General features: G+C 42.5%; 6 protein-coding genes across 6 annotated transcripts; 5 read left to right on the top strand and 1 right to left on the bottom strand.

The window, feature by feature from the left end:
• The first annotated feature begins 206 nt into the window (after positions 1-206).
• On the top strand, positions 207-5,427 carry LOC117141155 (multidrug resistance protein homolog 65). The gene is made up of 12 exons (XM_033304494.1): positions 207-294; positions 608-927; positions 1,190-1,435; positions 1,488-1,659; positions 1,724-2,038; positions 2,098-2,554; positions 2,613-2,713; positions 2,778-3,165; positions 3,226-3,934; positions 3,992-4,288; positions 4,350-4,716; positions 4,777-5,427. The coding sequence occupies exons 2-12, from the start codon at positions 626-628 to the stop codon at positions 5,329-5,331; spliced, it is 3,909 nt and encodes a 1,302-aa protein (XP_033160385.1). The 5' UTR covers positions 207-294; positions 608-625; the 3' UTR covers positions 5,332-5,427.
• A 512-nt stretch (positions 5,428-5,939) lies between these two features.
• Positions 5,940-11,623, top strand: LOC117141321 (multidrug resistance protein homolog 65). Its single transcript, XM_033304715.1, has 9 exons — positions 5,940-6,666; positions 7,154-7,399; positions 7,455-7,626; positions 7,902-8,786; positions 8,844-9,685; positions 9,745-10,305; positions 10,361-10,742; positions 10,809-11,165; positions 11,234-11,623. The coding sequence occupies exons 1-9, from the start codon at positions 6,350-6,352 to the stop codon at positions 11,432-11,434; spliced, it is 3,963 nt and encodes a 1,320-aa protein (XP_033160606.1). The 5' UTR covers positions 5,940-6,349; the 3' UTR covers positions 11,435-11,623.
• A 252-nt stretch (positions 11,624-11,875) lies between these two features.
• Positions 11,876-12,340, top strand: LOC117139950. Its single transcript, XM_033302637.1, has 3 exons — positions 11,876-11,934; positions 11,991-12,158; positions 12,214-12,340. The coding sequence occupies exons 1-3, from the start codon at positions 11,901-11,903 to the stop codon at positions 12,315-12,317; spliced, it is 306 nt and encodes a 101-aa protein (XP_033158528.1). The 5' UTR covers positions 11,876-11,900; the 3' UTR covers positions 12,318-12,340.
• Positions 12,341-12,552: 212 nt separating this feature from the next.
• LOC117141697 lies at positions 12,553-13,471 on the top strand. Its single transcript, XM_033305304.1, has 3 exons — positions 12,553-12,637; positions 12,943-13,096; positions 13,161-13,471. The coding sequence occupies exons 2-3, from the start codon at positions 13,012-13,014 to the stop codon at positions 13,307-13,309; spliced, it is 234 nt and encodes a 77-aa protein (XP_033161195.1). The 5' UTR covers positions 12,553-12,637; positions 12,943-13,011; the 3' UTR covers positions 13,310-13,471.
• Positions 13,472-13,558: 87 nt separating this feature from the next.
• LOC117139949 lies at positions 13,559-14,118 on the top strand. Its single transcript, XM_033302636.1, has 2 exons — positions 13,559-13,669; positions 13,734-14,118. Exons 1-2 carry the CDS (start codon positions 13,609-13,611, stop codon positions 14,009-14,011), a joined length of 339 nt encoding a protein of 112 aa, XP_033158527.1. The 5' UTR covers positions 13,559-13,608; the 3' UTR covers positions 14,012-14,118.
• A 1,705-nt stretch (positions 14,119-15,823) lies between these two features.
• LOC117140830 lies at positions 15,824-16,193 on the bottom strand. Its single transcript, XM_033303938.1, has 2 exons — positions 16,106-16,193; positions 15,824-16,043 (listed from the first exon to the last, which is right to left on the bottom strand). Exons 1-2 carry the CDS (start codon positions 16,137-16,139, stop codon positions 15,955-15,957), a joined length of 123 nt encoding a protein of 40 aa, XP_033159829.1. The 5' UTR covers positions 16,140-16,193; the 3' UTR covers positions 15,824-15,954.
• Between the last annotated feature and the right edge of the window lie 1,775 nt (positions 16,194-17,968).

Here is a 17,968-nt window from a genome sequence, read left to right as displayed (position 1 = left end):
TATCTTTTTTGTTTATATGAGAGGCACTGGGGAGTATTTGACGACATTTCCCACTGACACTCTTTCCTTGAACAATCAAGACTCTTCGAACCTACCCCAAGAGAAAGATCAATTAGAATTTGAACCCGAACGGTGCGATATATGTACGCAGCAAATTTAAATGGATGCTCATGGAAGATGGGAAGTCAGTCGCGCTTGGGCGCTCAAGCGGTTACAATCTGCGGACAACATTCATCTTCTAGCCGGAGCAAGTGCGAATAATTGAAGGATCTATCAAAAAGTGACAATTAAAAGGTTAATATACCGCAAATAATATCCAGTGAAAGGAACAGATTTCAGACTGCAGAAGAAGAATCTAAATAGTTGCGCTTCAATTTGTGAAGGAATGTGTCCAATAATATATGTTCTATTACTCGTTAACCTCGCGGGTCAATCACAACTGTGTGGCCAAAGAAACAAACTTGCATGCGGACGCAGAGTGTTACTTAATTGAATTAACCTTTTGTCTGGTCTGGTTCGAACTTGTGGCCGCTTTGAGTGAAGAAATCTTGACCACGGATCGATGGCGCATTGTATAATAAAGCCCATTTAATTGTCATTTCGTCAGTGTCGACTAAACATCACCATGGAGCGAGATGAGGCGTCCACCTCGACCAGCGAGGGAAAGTCCCAGGAGGAGGCACCCACGGCGGAGGGTTTGGAGCCCACGGAGCCCATTGCTTTCCTGAAACTTTTTCGATTCTCCACCTACGGGGAGATCGGCTGGCTGTTCTTCGGCTTCATAATGTGCTGCATCAAGGCGCTGACACTTCCTACCGTGGTCATTATCTACAGTGAGTTCACGTCCATGTTGGTGGACCGTGCCATGCAGTTTGGCACCAGCTCAAATGTCCATGCCCTGCCACTTTTCGGAGGTGGTAAAACACTGTAAGTACTCACAAAAGTAAATATGATACTTGAGATTGAGGAAGAAAACGGTAGAAGATGGAAAATGTTTGAAATATCATGTATCACTCATACGCAGGGTGGGCCAAACAAAAAGTTTATTGATCAATTGATTTATTATCAATTACGCCATTACATAAAAGCTTTTTGAAAAAGGTGCTAAACAAGTATTTTTGATTTAATTTTATAAATTAAAGTAAGTTATTCATAATCTTACTTTTTTACTGATTTAATAAACTTCCAGAACAAATGCCTCTCGGGAAGAAAACAACGAAGCCTTATACGATGATTCCATATCGTATGGCATACTCCTGACTATTGCATCCGTGGTGATGTTCATCTCAGGAGTTTTTTCTGTGGATGTCTTCAATATGGTGGCGCTGCGTCAGGTCACAAGGATGCGGATAAAGCTGTTTTCATCCGTGATTCGACAGGACATCGGCTGGCACGATCTGGCCAGCAAGCAGAACTTTACCCAGAGCATGGTGGAGTAAGTATTTAAGTAGGATACGGCGAAGATACTATATAAATCTTCTTTTCAGCGACGTGGAAAAGATTCGAGATGGCATCTCGGAGAAAGTTGGTCACTTTGTATACCTTGTTGTTGGATTTATCATAACTGTGGCCATTTCATTTAGCTACGGCTGGAAACTCACCTTAGCTGTGAGCTCTTATATACCTCTGGTGATCTTATTAAATTACTACGTAGCTAAGGTAAGAAAAATAGAGTCCTTTTAGGCCCTATGATTTATCTTGAAGTATTCTTATGCTATTTTAGTTCCAAGGCAAACTGACTGCCCGAGAACAGGAATCCTATGCGGGAGCTGGAAATTTGGCAGAGGAAATTCTGAGTTCCATACGCACTGTAATCTCGTTTGGTGGAGAAAAATCCGAGGTGCAGCGCTATGAGAACTTTTTGGTTCCAGCTCGAAAGGCAAGTCAATGGAAAGGCGCCTTCTCGGGGCTCAGTGATGCAGTTTTGAAGTCCATGTTGTATCTGTCCTGCGCCGGAGCCTTTTGGTATGGTGTCAATCTGATTATCGATGATCGAAATGTGGAAAATAAGGAGTATACACCTGCTATTTTGATGATTGTAAGCTATAAAAGGGAATAATATTACTGCACACATATTATAGTTGGCCGTATTTCTAGGCCTTCTTTGGTATCATTGTGGGTGCGGACAACATAGCCAGAACGGCTCCTTTTCTGGAGTCTTTTGCCACCGCACGCGGCTGTGCCACCAACCTCTTCAAGGTCATCGATCTGACATCCAAGATCGATCCCCTGTCCACAGATGGCAAACTCTTGAACTACGGCCTACGTGGTGATGTGGAGTTCCAGGATGTCTTCTTTCGATATCCCTCTCGTCCGGAGGTGATTGTACACAGGGGACTAAACATTAGGATTAGAGCTGGTCAAACAGTGGCCTTGGTTGGCTCTTCTGGCTGTGGAAAGTCCACTTGTGTCCAATTGCTCCAGAGATTCTACGATCCTGTCTTTGGATCAGTTCTTTTGGATGATTTGGACATAAGAAAGTACAATATCCAATGGTTGAGATCGAATATTGCTGTTGTGGGTCAGGAACCAGTGCTATTTTTGGGCACAATCGGTATGTACATACATACAAAACACAAATTATAAAGCTTATAACAATATTTCTTTGACAGCACAAAACATTAGCTATGGTAAGCCAGGAGCCACACAAAAAGAGATCGAAGCAGCTGCCACTCAGGCGGGAGCACATGAATTCATTACCAATCTGCCAGAGGTAAGATACAACAATTAAAAGATCTCTAAGCAAAAACAAGCAATTCCTCATCTCAAATTTATAGAGCTATCGCAGTATGATTGGAGAGCGGGGATCCCAGCTCTCCGGAGGTCAGAAACAACGCATAGCCATCGCTCGAGCACTAATCCAGAATCCGAAGATCCTGCTGCTGGATGAAGCCACCTCTGCACTGGATTACCAATCCGAGAAACAGGTTCAACAGGCCTTGGACTTGGCCAGTAAAGGTCGTACAACCATTGTGGTCTCTCACCGATTGTCAGCTATTCGGGGTGCAGATAAAATAGTCTTTATTCATGATGGTAAAGTTTTGGAGGAGGGTTCCCATGATGACTTAATGGCGCTGGAGGGTGCATACTACAACATGGTTCGTGCCGGCGATATCAACATGCCCGATGAGGTAGAAAAAGAGGAAAGCATTGAGGACACAAAACGTAAACAATCCCTGAATAAGTAAAAAATTCGTCTTGAATTACATTTTTAATATTTCCTAGGAAAAAGCCTGGCTCTGTTTGAGAAATCCTTTGAGACGAGTCCATTAAACTTCGAGAAAGGTCAAAAGAACAGTGTCCAGTTTGAGGAACCTATAATAAAGGCACTCATCAAGGATACAAATGCTCAGTCAGCTGAAGCTCCGCCCGAGAAACCGAACTTCTTCCGCACATTCTCTAGGATCCTTCAGCTTGCGAAGCCAGAGTGGTGCTACCTGATTCTTGGAACAATAAGTGCTGTAGCAGTGGGATTTTTGTATCCAGCCTTCGCAGTGATCTTTGGAGAATTTTATGCCGCTTTGGCCGAAAAGGATCCGGAGGACGCACTGCGTCGTACGGCTGTTCTTTCCTGGGCCTGCTTGGGCCTGGCATTCTTGACCGGTTTGGTTTGCTTCCTTCAGACGTATTTGTTTAACTACGCGGGCATTTGGCTTACCACCAGGATGCGAGCCATGACCTTCAATGCGATGGTGAGTCAGGAAGTTGGATGGTTCGACGACGAGAATAACTCGGTGGGAGCTCTATCTGCTCGCTTATCAGGCGAGGCAGTTGGTATCCAAGGAGCCATAGGATATCCTTTGAGTGGCATGATCCAGGCGTTGTCCAACTTCATTTCAAGTGTCAGCGTAGCCATGTACTACAACTGGAAGTTGGCCCTTTTATGTTTGGCCAATTGTCCCATTATAGTGGGATCTGTAATCCTGGAAGCCAAGTGAGTTGTAATATCATAGTTACTACTTCTAGTTTCTTACTACTATGACTATTTCAGGATGATGTCTAATGCCGTAGTGAGGGAAAAGCAGGTGATTGAGGAAGCCTGTCGCATTGCCACCGAATCCATAACCAACATACGCACCGTTGCCGGCCTGCGAAGGGAGGCGGATGTTATCCGGGAGTACACGGAGGAGATCCAGCGGGTGGAGGTGCTCATCCGCCAGAAGCTTAGATGGCGAGGAGTCCTGAACTCCACCATGCAGGCCTCAGCTTTCTTCGCGTATGCAGTGGCCCTTTGCTATGGAGGTGTTTTGGTGTCCGAGGGTCAGCTGCCATTCCAAGATATTATCAAGTATGGAAGTCATATAGAATTCAATCTAGTAGCAATTAACCATTTTAAACATTGTTTGTAGGGTATCGGAAACATTGCTGTATGGTTCCATGATGCTAGCACAATCTCTGGCCTTTACGCCTGCCTTTTCCGCCGCTCTGATCGCGGGTCATCGCCTATTCCAAATACTGGATCGCAAACCAAAGATTCAGTCACCCATGGGCACCATTAAAAATACTCTCGCCAAGCAATTGAATCTTTTCGAGGGTGTGCGCTATCGCGGTATTCAATTCCGATACCCAACACGACCTGATGCAAAGATTCTCAATGGATTGGATCTTGAGGTGCTCAAGGGTCAAACGGTGGCCTTGGTGGGTCATTCCGGGTGTGGAAAATCCACTTGCGTTCAGCTACTCCAGCGCTACTATGATCCCGATGAGGGCACTATTGTAAGTCATTAAACTAATATTGCCGCTCTGTATATTTAACCTAATCCACTCCTTATCCAGCACATAGATCACGATGATATCCAACACGATCTGACCCTCGATGGAGTAAGGACCAAATTGGGCATAGTCTCGCAAGAGCCCACTCTTTTCGAGCGCTCTATAGCGGAGAATATAGCCTATGGTGACAATCGGCGATCGGTTTCCATGGTGGAGATTATTGCGGCAGCCAAAAGTGCCAATGCTCATAGTTTTATCATTTCCCTGCCCAATGGCTATGATACTCGGATGGGAGCCAGAGGTACTCAGCTATCTGGCGGACAGAAACAGCGAATTGCCATTGCCAGAGCGCTGGTGAGGAATCCCAAGATCCTGCTACTCGACGAAGCCACCTCAGCTTTGGACTTGCAAAGCGAACAGTTGGTCCAACAGGCCTTGGATACCGCCTGCTCGGGACGAACCTGTATTGTCATAGCCCATCGATTGTCAACTGTCCAGAATGCCGATGTGATCTGTGTGATCCAAAATGGTCAGGTGGTGGAACAGGGTAACCACATGCAGTTGATTTCACAGGGCGGCATTTACGCCAAGCTACACAAGACCCAAAAGGATCATTGAATATTATCTAAACATTTATATAAATCTCACCAAAAGCCAAAATACACTTGCCACCAAACACTAAATAAACTTTTACACAACTTTTTATCCATTAAATACTTGTTTATAATTACCGCTGCGAAATAATGGGCGGAGATGCTTTTTAGGTAACTCTGTTTGCAAAGAGTATAATTATTAGGGCTATAAGTTGTAAGATCCGCCATCAAACTTATCTAACTGATAAGAGTGCAATCTTTGCGGCATGTCTATAACGCCAACCACCCACACGACTCTTGTTTATATTCATGGTCAATGGCATGCAAACTTGATTTGCCGTTGTGAAATGATAACAGTTCGCAATTAAACGGCGAAGATCATAAGTTTAACTGCCTGGAATGCAAATTACGCCAAATTTCAGTACGCGGTTGACCCATTTCCGCGATAGTTGGGTGCACACCTTGCCAAGAGGTAAGATGGTCTACGGTTTTCCACCAGTCATCATGAACCTTGAGAAAAATCAATTCAATTGATATTAATAAAAAAGACCATAAGGGGTTCGCTTCTCTAATAGAAACCGAATTTGTCGAAAACTGACGCCATAGCCGCCAGAACCGTCAGTCGCTTTCTACAGTCCCAACGGAACAGACGTGGAACATTTTGCTCCGGATAGCAATAGCATCGCAAGAAAGAAAGAAAGAAAAAAGCTGGCTGTTGTAGCCAACGATTTTGTGTTTGTGGAAACGCGGAATGCAAAACAATTAAAGCTAAACACGATCCCAGGCAGATCAGCCTCATCGGCAGTGCATCTGGCGTAGCACGACAATCTCCGTCAGAGACGGAGTTAATTACCCAGAGCCAAGAACCCATTCGAGACCATCTCCGTACATACACATATCCATTCGGTGGGGGCGGAGGGCCACTGGACCCAGTGGAACTGCGGGCGTTTCGATTTTTGGTTTCGCCCTGCACGCTCGCTTTCTTAACTATTAATTGACCCCGCCGGTCAATGAGTTTGGTGTATAGGCGATAGTTCGCAGTGATGACAATGATGGAGACGCGCGAAGATGTTCCTGCTGCGGACGGGGATGAGGCCACGCCGGCGGCCCAGAAGAAGAAGAAGACCAAGGAGAAGGCCCAGCCCATGGTCAGCTACACAGAGCTCTTTCGATATATCGCTGGATGGGATTATCTCCTGCTCCTGTCGGGTTTCGTAGCGGCATTCCTCCAATCCCTTGTCTTTCCAATTGCCATTGTGGTGTACAGCGAACTGGTGGCCATGTTCATCGAAAGAACTCTGGGTCAGGGAACCAGTTCGGTCACCATCGGATTGTCCCTCTTCGGTGGCGGAAAGATACTGTAAGTTTATGTTTAGCAATAAATATATTCTCATTTAACGCATTTCGGCAAATTATTACTTCATCTAAATGCTAAGGGTTAATTAATTTCATTACGCTTTGGTATGCCAAATTTTCTAGCCTAACATAAAATAATTTAAAAAATGTTTGTTGAGATCATGACTGTTTCATTTGGAGCATGCATTTATATTTAGATTTTAAAAGAATGAATCAATTCTTCGCTCACTTTCAAAGCAAGCGGACGTGTTTTACGATTTACGGTCAGCGAAAAGCTTTTTGTAGCTTTAAATAAAAACCTTTTAAAGTAAAACAGAAAGGTCTCTGAAACAATGCCAAAAATTCAAGGACGTTGCTGTAAACCAAATTCTCTGAAAAGTAATGATGTAGTAGGATTTCTTTAGCAATGAAAATTTTATTTGGCGAGCTGTTAAACCTCATTCATTTAATTAATTGCTAAATGTATAATTATTTATTTAATATTTCTTCAGCACAAATGCCTCTTACGAGGAGAATATGCAGGAACTGCGAAAGGACAGCGTATCTTTCGGGATACTTATGACCCTGAATACTCTACTAATGCTCTTCTCCGGAGTCTACTACGTGGATGCCTTCAATCGATTGGCTCTGAAACTCACAGTCCGCATGCGAAGGGAATTCTTCAAGGCCACTTTGAGACAGGAGATCGGATGGCATGACATGGCCAAGGATCAAAACTTTGCCGTTCGCATTACTGAGTGAGTAGAGTTGAATAGCTATATGAGCATAATTATTAACCCGCTTTCTATTTAGCAACATGGAGAAAATACGCAGTGGCATAGCTGAAAACTTAGGTCACTATGTGGAGATCATGTGTGATGTCATTATCAGTGTAGTTCTCTCCTTTATCTACGGATGGAAATTAGCTCTGGCAATAGTGTTTTATATACCCCTAACACTGGTAGTCAACTCAGCAGTGGCCCATGTAAGTAAAACAAACTTTGATTTAACCAATCTTCAAGAGAATACGTTTTCTAGAACCAAATATTTGTGCTCAGAAGCTTCTGGTGAACTTGGCAATTATTTTGGCTTATCCTAAAATAGATCATACAAAATAAAACAAGCATCTTTCCTCTCTCACACGCATGAATGAGTTAGGAAACAAATATAAACATAGTATATACACATATTGGGCACCATTGCTTGATAATTATTTCCTTATAATTGTTTATGCTAATCTATTTATTAATCTATTTGCAGTACCAAGGTAAACTGACGGGCCAGGAGCAAAGTTCCTATGTGCGAGCCAGTTCTGTAGTTGAAGAAGTAATTGGAGCCATCAGGACTGTGGTGGCATTTGGTGGAGAACGAAGCGAGTCCTTGCGCTATGATAGTCTACTAAAACCCGCTCTCAAGGCGGGAAAATGGAAGGGAGCCTTCTCCGGACTGAGTGACACGGTGATGAAAGCCATGTTGTTTATCACAGGAGCGGGATCTTTCTGGTACGGAGCTAACTTGATCCTCTACTACCGCGATCCCAGCATACCCATTGACGAGAGGGAATACACACCGGCGGTGGTGATGATTGTGATATCAGGTATAATCGTGAGTGCCAATCAAATATCCCGAACCTCACCGTTTTTGGAGACATTCGCCATGGCACGAGGATCGGCTTCGGCCATACTGGATGTGATAGATCGCACATCCTTGATTGATCCACTCTCCAAGGCTGGGAAAATCCTGAACTATGGCCTAAAAGGCGCCGTCGAGTTCCGAGATGTATTCTTCCGCTATCCTGCCAGAGAAGATGTCATTGTCCTCCGAGGTTTGAATGTAGTCGTTGAGGATGGTCAAACTGTGGCCCTGGTGGGTCCGTCAGGATGTGGCAAGTCCACGTGCATACAGCTGTTGCAACGCTTCTATGATCCTGTTTTTGGCCAAGTTCTATTGGATGGTGAGGATGTGCGGAAGTATAACATCAAGTGGCTGCGTTCAAACATTGCCGTGGTGGGTCAGGAACCAGTGCTATTTCAAGGAACAATTGGGGAAAATATCCGGCATGGAAAGCCAGAAGCCACACAAAAGGAAGTCGAAGACGCCGCCAAAGCCGCCAATGCTCATGATTTTATCATAGCTTTACATAAGGTAAGTTTTAAGTGCTCCGTTCTTCAGAAAGTACTATAAAATTTAATCAACTCTAAGGGTTATGATACGGACATCAGCGAGAAGGGAGTTCAGCTTTCTGGAGGTCAGCGTCAGCGTATTGCCATCGCCAGAGCTCTGATTCAGCAGCCCAAAATCCTGCTTTTGGATGAGGCCACCTCCGCCTTGGATTACCATTCCGAGAAGTTGGTACAGGCGGCGCTGGACAAGGCCTGCAAGGGTAGAACCACCTTGGTGGTGTCCCATCGACTTTCGGCCATCAGACACGCCCATCGGATTGTTTATATTGAAAATGGCAAAGCCGTAGAACAGGGCACCCATGAGGAGTTGATGAAACTGGAGGGATTCTATCACAAAATGGTCACCGTTCATTCCTATGATGATTCCGCCGAGGAGCTACTAAATGAACTTGAAGAAGTGGCCGAGATCAAGGAGAGAAAACTGTCCTATGAAGTTGAACCTTATCAACTGGGCACACGAAACTCCATTGTATCGCTGGAGAAGAATGCGGAGTTTCAGATGAAGAACCTAAATGGTCTGGCCAATATAACCTTGAATCCGGAAATTGATGATCCGGTAGTTCCATCCGCAAATTTTATCAGCACCTTCTTTCGCATTTTGGGTTGGGCTCGACCCGAGTGGAGTTTCCTCATCATTGGCGCCATTTGTGCTGGACTTTATGGAGTCACCATGCCTGTGTTTTCCGTAGTTCTAGCGGAGCTATACGGATCGTTGGCCAAACCAACGGACGAGGAAGTACTCGAGCAAAGTGCGTCCATGGCCATTATCTCCCTGGTAATTGGAATTGCAGCTGGCATAGTCTGTTACATCCAGACATTTTTCTTTAATCTGGCTGGAGTCTGGCTTACTACGCGAATGCGGTGAGTTAGTAAAGGTATTGCCTCCTTTAGGTTTTAATCTCTTATTTCATTTTGCGCAGCTCCAAGACCTTTAGATGCATCATGAACCAGGAGATGGGATGGTTTGATCGCAAGGAGAACAGCATTGGAGCCCTTTCTGCCCGATTATCCGGCGATGCGGCCAGTGTTCAAGGAGCCATTGGTTTTCCGCTGAGCAACATCATCCAGGCGTTCACCAACTTCATCTGCAGTATTGCGATTGCCTTTCCCTACTCCTGGGAATTGGCCTTAATTTGCCTGAGCACCTCGCCCTTCATGATTGCATCCATTGTGTTCGAGGCGCGATTTGGAGAGAAGTCGGCGTTGAAGGAGAAGGAGGTACTGGAGGAAACCAGTCGCATTGCCACCGAAACTATTACCCAAATTCGGACAGTAGCTGGCCTTCGACGAGAGGAGGAGCTGATAAAGATATATGACAAGGAGGTGGAGCGATATCGGCAGCAGATCCTCAGAAGACTGAAATGGCGAGGACTGGTCAATTCCCTAGGTAAATCCCTTATGTTCTTCGGCTACGCAGTGACCTTGACATATGGTGGACATATGTGTGCTGATGGCAAAATCAAATTTGAGACGATTATGAAGTGAGTTATCGCGACAAGCACGCGTTAATCATCTGTTAAATATTTAATTTTTCAGAATATCCAACACGATGCTGTATGGTCTTTTTATTCTGGCCCAATCTCTGGCCTTCACTCCCGCCTTCAATGCTGCTCTCCTTTCCGCAAATCGGATGTATGAGATCATTGATCGCAAGCCACAGATCCAATCACCCGAATCCTTTGAGATCCAACAGAATGGCAATGGAACGGCTTACAAGACTAATGTCGTACAGCAAGGAGTCAGCTATCGTGGTCTCAACTTTTCCTATCCCTCAAGACCCCATATTAAAGTCCTGAAGAACTTCAATCTAGATATTAATCAGGGCCAGACGGTTGCCCTGGTGGGTGCTTCGGGATCGGGAAAATCCACATGCGTGCAGCTATTGATGCGGTACTATGATCCCGATGAGGGCAAGATTGTAAGTAATAGTTTTTAAAAGCAGATCAGCCCCTATATTAGGTTTTAATTTTTTTTTCCTTCTCAGCTCATAGATCAAGAGAGCATCCACCACGACATGGACCTTAAAACTCTGCGTCGTCGCCTGGGCATTGTGTCCCAGGAACCTTCACTTTTCGAGAAGTCCATCGCCGATAATATTGGCTATGGAGACACCTCGCGACAGGTGCCCATGCAGCAAATAATTGAGGCGGCCAAAATGGCCAATGCTCACGAGTTCATTATGTCCCTGCCTGCTCAGTATGACACGGTTTTGGGTTCCAAGGGCACGCAACTATCCGGTGGGCAAAAGCAAAGAATTGCAATTGCTCGAGCGATGGTAAGGAATCCCAAGATCCTTCTGCTGGATGAAGCCACCTCTGCGCTGGACTTCCAAAGTGAAAGGGTAAGTAAACTGTAGTTTAAACTAAAAAAAACTAAAGTTTTCATCAAATATTATTATCCCATTTTCAGGTGGTTCAAAAAGCTTTGGACTCGGCATGTTCAGGACGAACATGTATTGTAATTGCTCATCGCCTGTCCACCATCCAAAATGCCAATGTGATTTGTGTAATTCAAGCCGGAAAGATAGTGGAGCAGGGAACTCACTCCCAACTTCTGGCCAAGAATGGCATTTATTCCAAGCTCTATCGCTGTCAGACGAAAGCCTCTTGAAAAGACTACGGAAAGACCAAAATAAATCATTAAAATTAAGTTGGAAAACATTTTTCTAGAACCACAATGAGGCACGAAAGTATGCAATGAATTTTTCTAAGCTGTTAGTTGGGACAACAACCAATCTAATTTGGCCATAAGCAAAATAGTTGTTAAATAAATGAACATAAAGATAAAGAATTATCTTAGATTTTTTCACTTCTGCAGCATGGCAAAAAAAAAAAAAAAGTTTGAGGTGGGATCAATCTATATCACAAATTATAGTGACATGTATCGGTACCTTAATTCAATTTACGGTGCTTGTGTTTTATCTTATCTCTTAATATGGCAAAATTCGTTCATCGTTGTTTAAATTTGTGATAAGATAGGATAGTAAGCCTAACCGTTTATTTTTTTTCACGCCGATCTTAATTAGTTGCCGCATTGCGATTTTTCATTTCATAGCGAAAGGTTTAAGTCTTCCAGAATGAACGCAGTTGGCATTTTCGTAATATTTCTGGGTGAGATCTTTCAATTTATAGTAGTGACTTTACAAAGATGTCCTTCCCAAAAACAGCGTTTTCCCTTGGTGCGAATATTCCTCCAAAACCATGCCCAGTGGAAACAAATTGCGGTGAGGTGAATGAGACAAGTTCCATTTGCGGATTGGATGAGGAAATGGGTTGTATACGAAAATTTCCAACCAAGTGTCATTTGGATACAGCATTTTGCGTTGAAGGGAAAAGTAAGTTCAAATGCTAAACTTTAATCTCGCATATTATTCAATTATTTCATTACAGATTTCACCGACTTTAATGAGGAATATTGCTCAATGGAATCGTATCTCTGTGAAATTTCACCCACATACGAACGCTGGACCATTTTCTTCGGGAATGAGAATTAATTATAATTGAAAGTGCTAAAAGTGGTGCATTATTACGCTTATATAACAGAATTAATCTGCTTTCAATATACAATTTTTTCTCATTTCAAGACTACTTTTACATAATATGAAATTAGTGCCGCATGATTGAAATGTTTTGGTTTAAGTTCAACAACCAGAAAAGGGCAAGTAAACAACTTAGAAATAAGAGAAATTGTGGGTATAAATATCAGTATACATTCTGCTAGCCAGAGGAAAACCAAGTCCAAACTCAGGACGACCTTCTTTGGCCACCAGGAAGAGTGAGTGACGACTTGGCTAATCGCCGACGACATATACGTGTAAGTTCATTAGGTAGCATTTCAATAAACAATCAATCAACGCGCAACGGGCCATTCACGTGCCGGGCGACGTTGACTACGTCAAAGACCGGTAGGAGATAACCGATCCCCAGCAGCGTTTTTTCCCACTCAGTGAGACAGAACGACGCCTCGAGCCTTTATACGAATCTTAATTCGGATTTTTTGTGATCTTTTTTTATCTTTGAGTTTTTTTTTTCATTATTTTTGGGTCTTCGACGGGTGCTTTGCATAATCTCCCGCCGCGGCGCCACTGCCCATTGGCCTCCTCCTTGAACGCCAATCAGCGAAGAGCTCCAGACTGGCTCACGTGCATATATAAAAAGTGGACCCAACCGAATTTTGCTTGTCAGTTAATGCTCATCAATCGAATCAATCCCAGCAGAGCCATGAGAAGCGCGTCGCTTAAGTTCTATCTGATATGTCTGCTAGTTATCTGCGGTTAGTGTTATTAACTAAAAACGTTATACATCAAATGCAATTACCCGTGTCCGAATTTTTGCAGTGATCGGTTGGAGTGCTGGAGCACCGAGTCCGCAACTTACACGTAAGGAACTCGAGGATCGATATCGTCAAAGGCCTCCGGTGCCGGATGAGCGAGATGCGGATGCAGAATTGGATAGTGCCTTCGATCGGTTTAAACAAAAACCTTGAAGTGCAAATCTGAAAGGCTGGAGACACCCAACGCCCACAATTGATTTGTGGTTCTATGTGGAGTGGCAGTTTTTATGTCGTATTCAGGGTTATGGCTATGTAGTTCTAAGCTTAGGCAAAATGTACAAGCGTAAAATAAAGCAATTACTTGGGTGAAACGTGCGCATCGTTACTTTCCATTCTATCACGTAGAATGTGGGGCGACATCCGCCGTCGGCTGGCGTCTATAAAATCTGAACTCTCTGGCATTCGATTCAGTCAGTTATCAATCTCCGGCTAGTGCGAAAAGTACAATCGAAATGACCTCAGAAAGCAACATGGTTTTGCTCTTCCTTATCGGATGTCTCGTCATGCAGACAAGTGAGTCACGTGATCATCATGGTATCATAACAATATTTTAAGCCTAACTGCATTTTCTTTCAAGTCAACGCCCTGCCATTCGATAGATTCAGCCGGGAGGATGACGAACGCAACAACGAGATCAGCGGCGAATGGTTCAAGAAACCCATCCTCAGGTTGGATCGTCTTTTTGCCACCGAAGAATCGCCGTCGGGAAGTCGTAAAGAAGTGAAAAGGCCCAGCAGAAGCGACAAGGGTGAAACGACGGAGAGCTCCAAGCACGCCCATTCCATGATCACCTCCATGCTCGGATTCGTGAGCAGTGTCATCAACTTTGGCAGGACCTTCATAAGGGACCAATAGAAAATATCCTAGTCTATCAGACAAATATCGAGATTGCATTAGCTACATGTTGTAGGTTTAAATATTGTTGAAGTTCCAAAATAAAAGATTAAAACTATTATATATTGGATGTTACAGAAAGCTTCTCTAAATTCTTTATAATTTTCAACCAAACAAATTAAAATTCAACCTTAGTGCTTTAGAAACCTCTTTCGAATCGAATAAGAGGCTTAAAACAGATTATTGTGAAGATCCGTGGTTAAAATACTTACCCGGATGTACATTTCACTTTAATTTCCGTTTTATAAAATCCATTAATTTAAAGAAAAGGATTTAAAAACTTATTCATAAAATCAGAGCAAAATAACCAAGTAACACTCCAAATTTCTTAACACCGACAGATTTCTTGGTTGAACTTTAGACTAACCATATAAAAACCCGTCGGAGATTTTAATGGAATCCCATTATAAATTCTCTTTAGTTCACAGGAACAAACCAGAATTGCCTTTTTTAAAACTTAATCTTATCCTTTTTTGCTTAATATTAAATTTACCCCTAACAAAAATTACTTTTACCCGCTGAAACTTTTGTTTTTAATAAGGTAAACAAACAATTACCATATTTTGTTGAAAATTTAACTTAACAGTGGTGCACAATTAGTCTTTTGATTACACTTAACATATTTATTTATCAGGCTGACACAGCTGGAAGATTTTCACACTTTTCGCATTCGAGGTATAATTCATTTAAAAAGTAAGCAACAAGACAATTTTCACCAATATTCACGTTTTTACAACTCATTTACAAACTCTCTCTTACACAGATAAAATTAGGACACGATATCTTGTGGAAACGTTTTGACAAGAACTGAAAGAGGTCTACGTTTCTCAAATTCAAATAAAGATTAACGTTCGAGCGATTAAGTTATAAATTCATACTTTCTGTTTACCTCAATCGCTTTTTTCACTCTTTTGCCACACACGACTCTTAACGAATGAAAAAGGTGTGAATATGGATATAAAGTTAAGAGGGGTATTTATAGGAAAATGTTACCGCCAATTAAGACGTCATAAAATCACGCATCTGTTACCAAACCGCTTCCACTAGTGACGTCTGCGATCCAACTGACCATTGGACTTGACCCATCTTTATAATTAAGATATAAAGCCACAACGGATAACACGTTATGAGCACTGCGAGCGGCCAGAACTGAAATTAATCATATTAATGAATGGACCCGAGGTGTTGAGCGTAAAAGGAATGACGTCTCTATCGACCAAGCCCTCTAATGATGTCGGGGATTTTTTCGCTACTGAATTCGAGAAATTTATTTCTTAAGGCGCTTATGTGTGACGACACGACTGGCGCGAGTGGACAAATGCTAATAATATGCCTTTTTTTCGCTTTGTTTTATTTACACATTTATTTTCTTTTTCTGTGCAAACTTGTTCGCGCATTGTTTAGCCGGCTTTAATTGTAAATATTGGCTTATTTGGACAATCAGTCATGACGAGACCTTGTCGTTGATACTTTCAACGCGCTGGCCGGGATTTCTTTTCGATGGGAAAATCCAAGGCTCAGCACTATTTAGCTCTAGCGTGTGATTCTCTAGAACAGCGACTTGGTTCCGATCGAGTGAGTAGCCCCCGAAATCAACTTGAAATTGAATGCTGCTTGCCCGTGGATTTCTTTTGGCTACACACAAAAAAATGCTTTTAGTTGGGAAAAACTAGTTCAAAAACTGCTACTGCCATGTAAATTTTCTTTCTGTGCAGGGTTGCGCAAGTTGCCTCAAGGTTAGAGTTGCCATTCTACAACAGAGACCGTTATAAATGCTGTGTTTGTGTGGATGAAATACGTTTTATTGGATCACATAACGAAAGACTTGAGCAACGAACTTGTTCGACAGGCGAAAAAAACTATATCTAATCAGTAAGGGTGTTTAGCTCCACATCCCGGGATCTCTAGCTAACCTCCAGCAAATGGTACTTGAACATTTTGTTTAGTGAACTCATGTTCTGGGACAACTCGTTGCAGACCCGGACCACGCAGCCTTCAAAGGTTGATAGTGATGAATTAACGTGCTTAACACCTGGCCAAAACACTCTCACTAACCCACTAGATACTTGATCACTCGCAGCAGCACCATGGCGATAAAGTCGAGAACTCAAAGAACTGCCTTCATGCACACGCGTCGAGACTTAGAACCAAATTGAACACGAATCTGCGCATGCAATCGCGAATAAGTGAAATCATTTGGTGAGCGGCAGCTGCTCCGTTGACGTCGACGTCGGCAGAGGCGGCACAGTGGAGCAAATTGGTTGGCCAAAAGGTCGTGCCACTTAGAGACGTTGAGGTTTTAATGGGCTAATTAGCACATAAAGTCAAATTGAAATATGAATGGCCGTGTAATCGCAAAACGTGCAAATGTGAACTTGCCCCACTGTGCAAATCACTAGTTTCACTTCGCATATGGCCAAATGCAGATACCTTTTATCACATAACCTTTCCACTGTGCAGATAAAGTTTTTTGCTGGTGTTGCAATTGCTATTTATTCTTTTTTGAGTGCTTATTTACACACATTATATTTTTAGCAAGTGGGTGTCAATTAAGCATGCAACGTTTTTGTTAATTATCTTTCTCCATTATTTTTTGTACCATGCAAGCATTTTTTGTTCACTCAGCAGTCGGTGAATTTAAATGAATTTTTTGTAAAATTATTTTCAAATCTTACCATATTTTCAGATTAATAATTTTAGTATTTACAAAAAATGTGAATATATATATGGACAGTTTTTCTGAGTCTGATACTTTATGGCCCACTGTGCAGCTGCTGTGTGGGCTGAGCTAAATCGAGAACTTCTTGTTGATGTTGCAATCGTCGAATTTTTTCCTCATTTTTTTACAAGCACATATTTCCATTAATTTTTTCGGCAATGTTCATTTGCGTGCATATTGCATAAGGCAAAGGCGCAGAACTGCGCGATGCGAATTACGTCATCAGAACTCGTTTACATACAGCCATGAGAAGCTGAGAAGCTTAAGCTGCTGCGCAGGCGCAGCAATTGAGGCCAAAAATAAAAAGAACTGGCCGTTCTGACACTCGGCACAGGCTTTATCAATGCAATTACTTATGTCATTGCAAACGGCGGAAAACGAGTTTGGCTACAACCAATACAGTTACCAAAAACAAAATACAAAACGCGAAATCCGAATTGCCCCAACACTTTGGTCATGAATTTTGCACAATATTTAGCTGTGATCGTGATTTTCAATAGTTGCTGCTGCTAGCTAGTCTCTGCATTTGGCTTTTTTAATCGGTATAGCAATAAACTTCAAGATTTCGTCGATCGTGGGCTAAAATTGAGGTGCGCTTTATTCGATTCTTTGGTCAGGCCTGAGCGAGTTTTGTAGTAAGCCGTAACACTTCTGGTTAAACGAAAGGTGGCCATAGCCTAATGGAAAATCATTTAAATACGTTGAATTTTAAATGCTACACGAATGGCTAAGCACATATAAATTAAATTACATTCCAGGCTGCAATTAAAACTTAATAAAAATGTTTGGTGACTAATAGCAGTACTTTTAACATAACATTTGTGTTGTAATATCAATGATTAATTTGTTCACAAGATCTATCCATATTACCAATTTTAGAACCCTTAAAAGCAAGAAATTATCCCAGCTTAACGCCAGAAAGTATGCTATGAATTTATCAAATTGTGGGCTGAGTACTGTTATGACATTATATTTGTTTTTTTTTTTTAAGTTTTTTAGTAATCCTGTACCATACAATTCTTATAAAACGTTCAACCTTAAACCCTCAAATTGTGGTACATTTTAATAAAAGTTAGAGTATACATTTTCTTAGTGCTAAAGTCAATCTTCATTTGCGGAAGGCGTTTCACTCATTCCACAACGTTCCCCGATGGCAACGAACCGGTTTTTCGTTTTGTTGTGTTCCGATTCCGCCCGGC

Source organism: Drosophila mauritiana, chromosome 3L, assembly GCF_004382145.1.
Source record: "Drosophila mauritiana strain mau12 chromosome 3L, ASM438214v1, whole genome shotgun sequence".
Classification (NCBI taxonomy): Eukaryota; Metazoa; Arthropoda; class Insecta; order Diptera; family Drosophilidae; genus Drosophila; species Drosophila mauritiana.
This window is presented reverse-complemented; position numbering and strand designations above follow the sequence as displayed.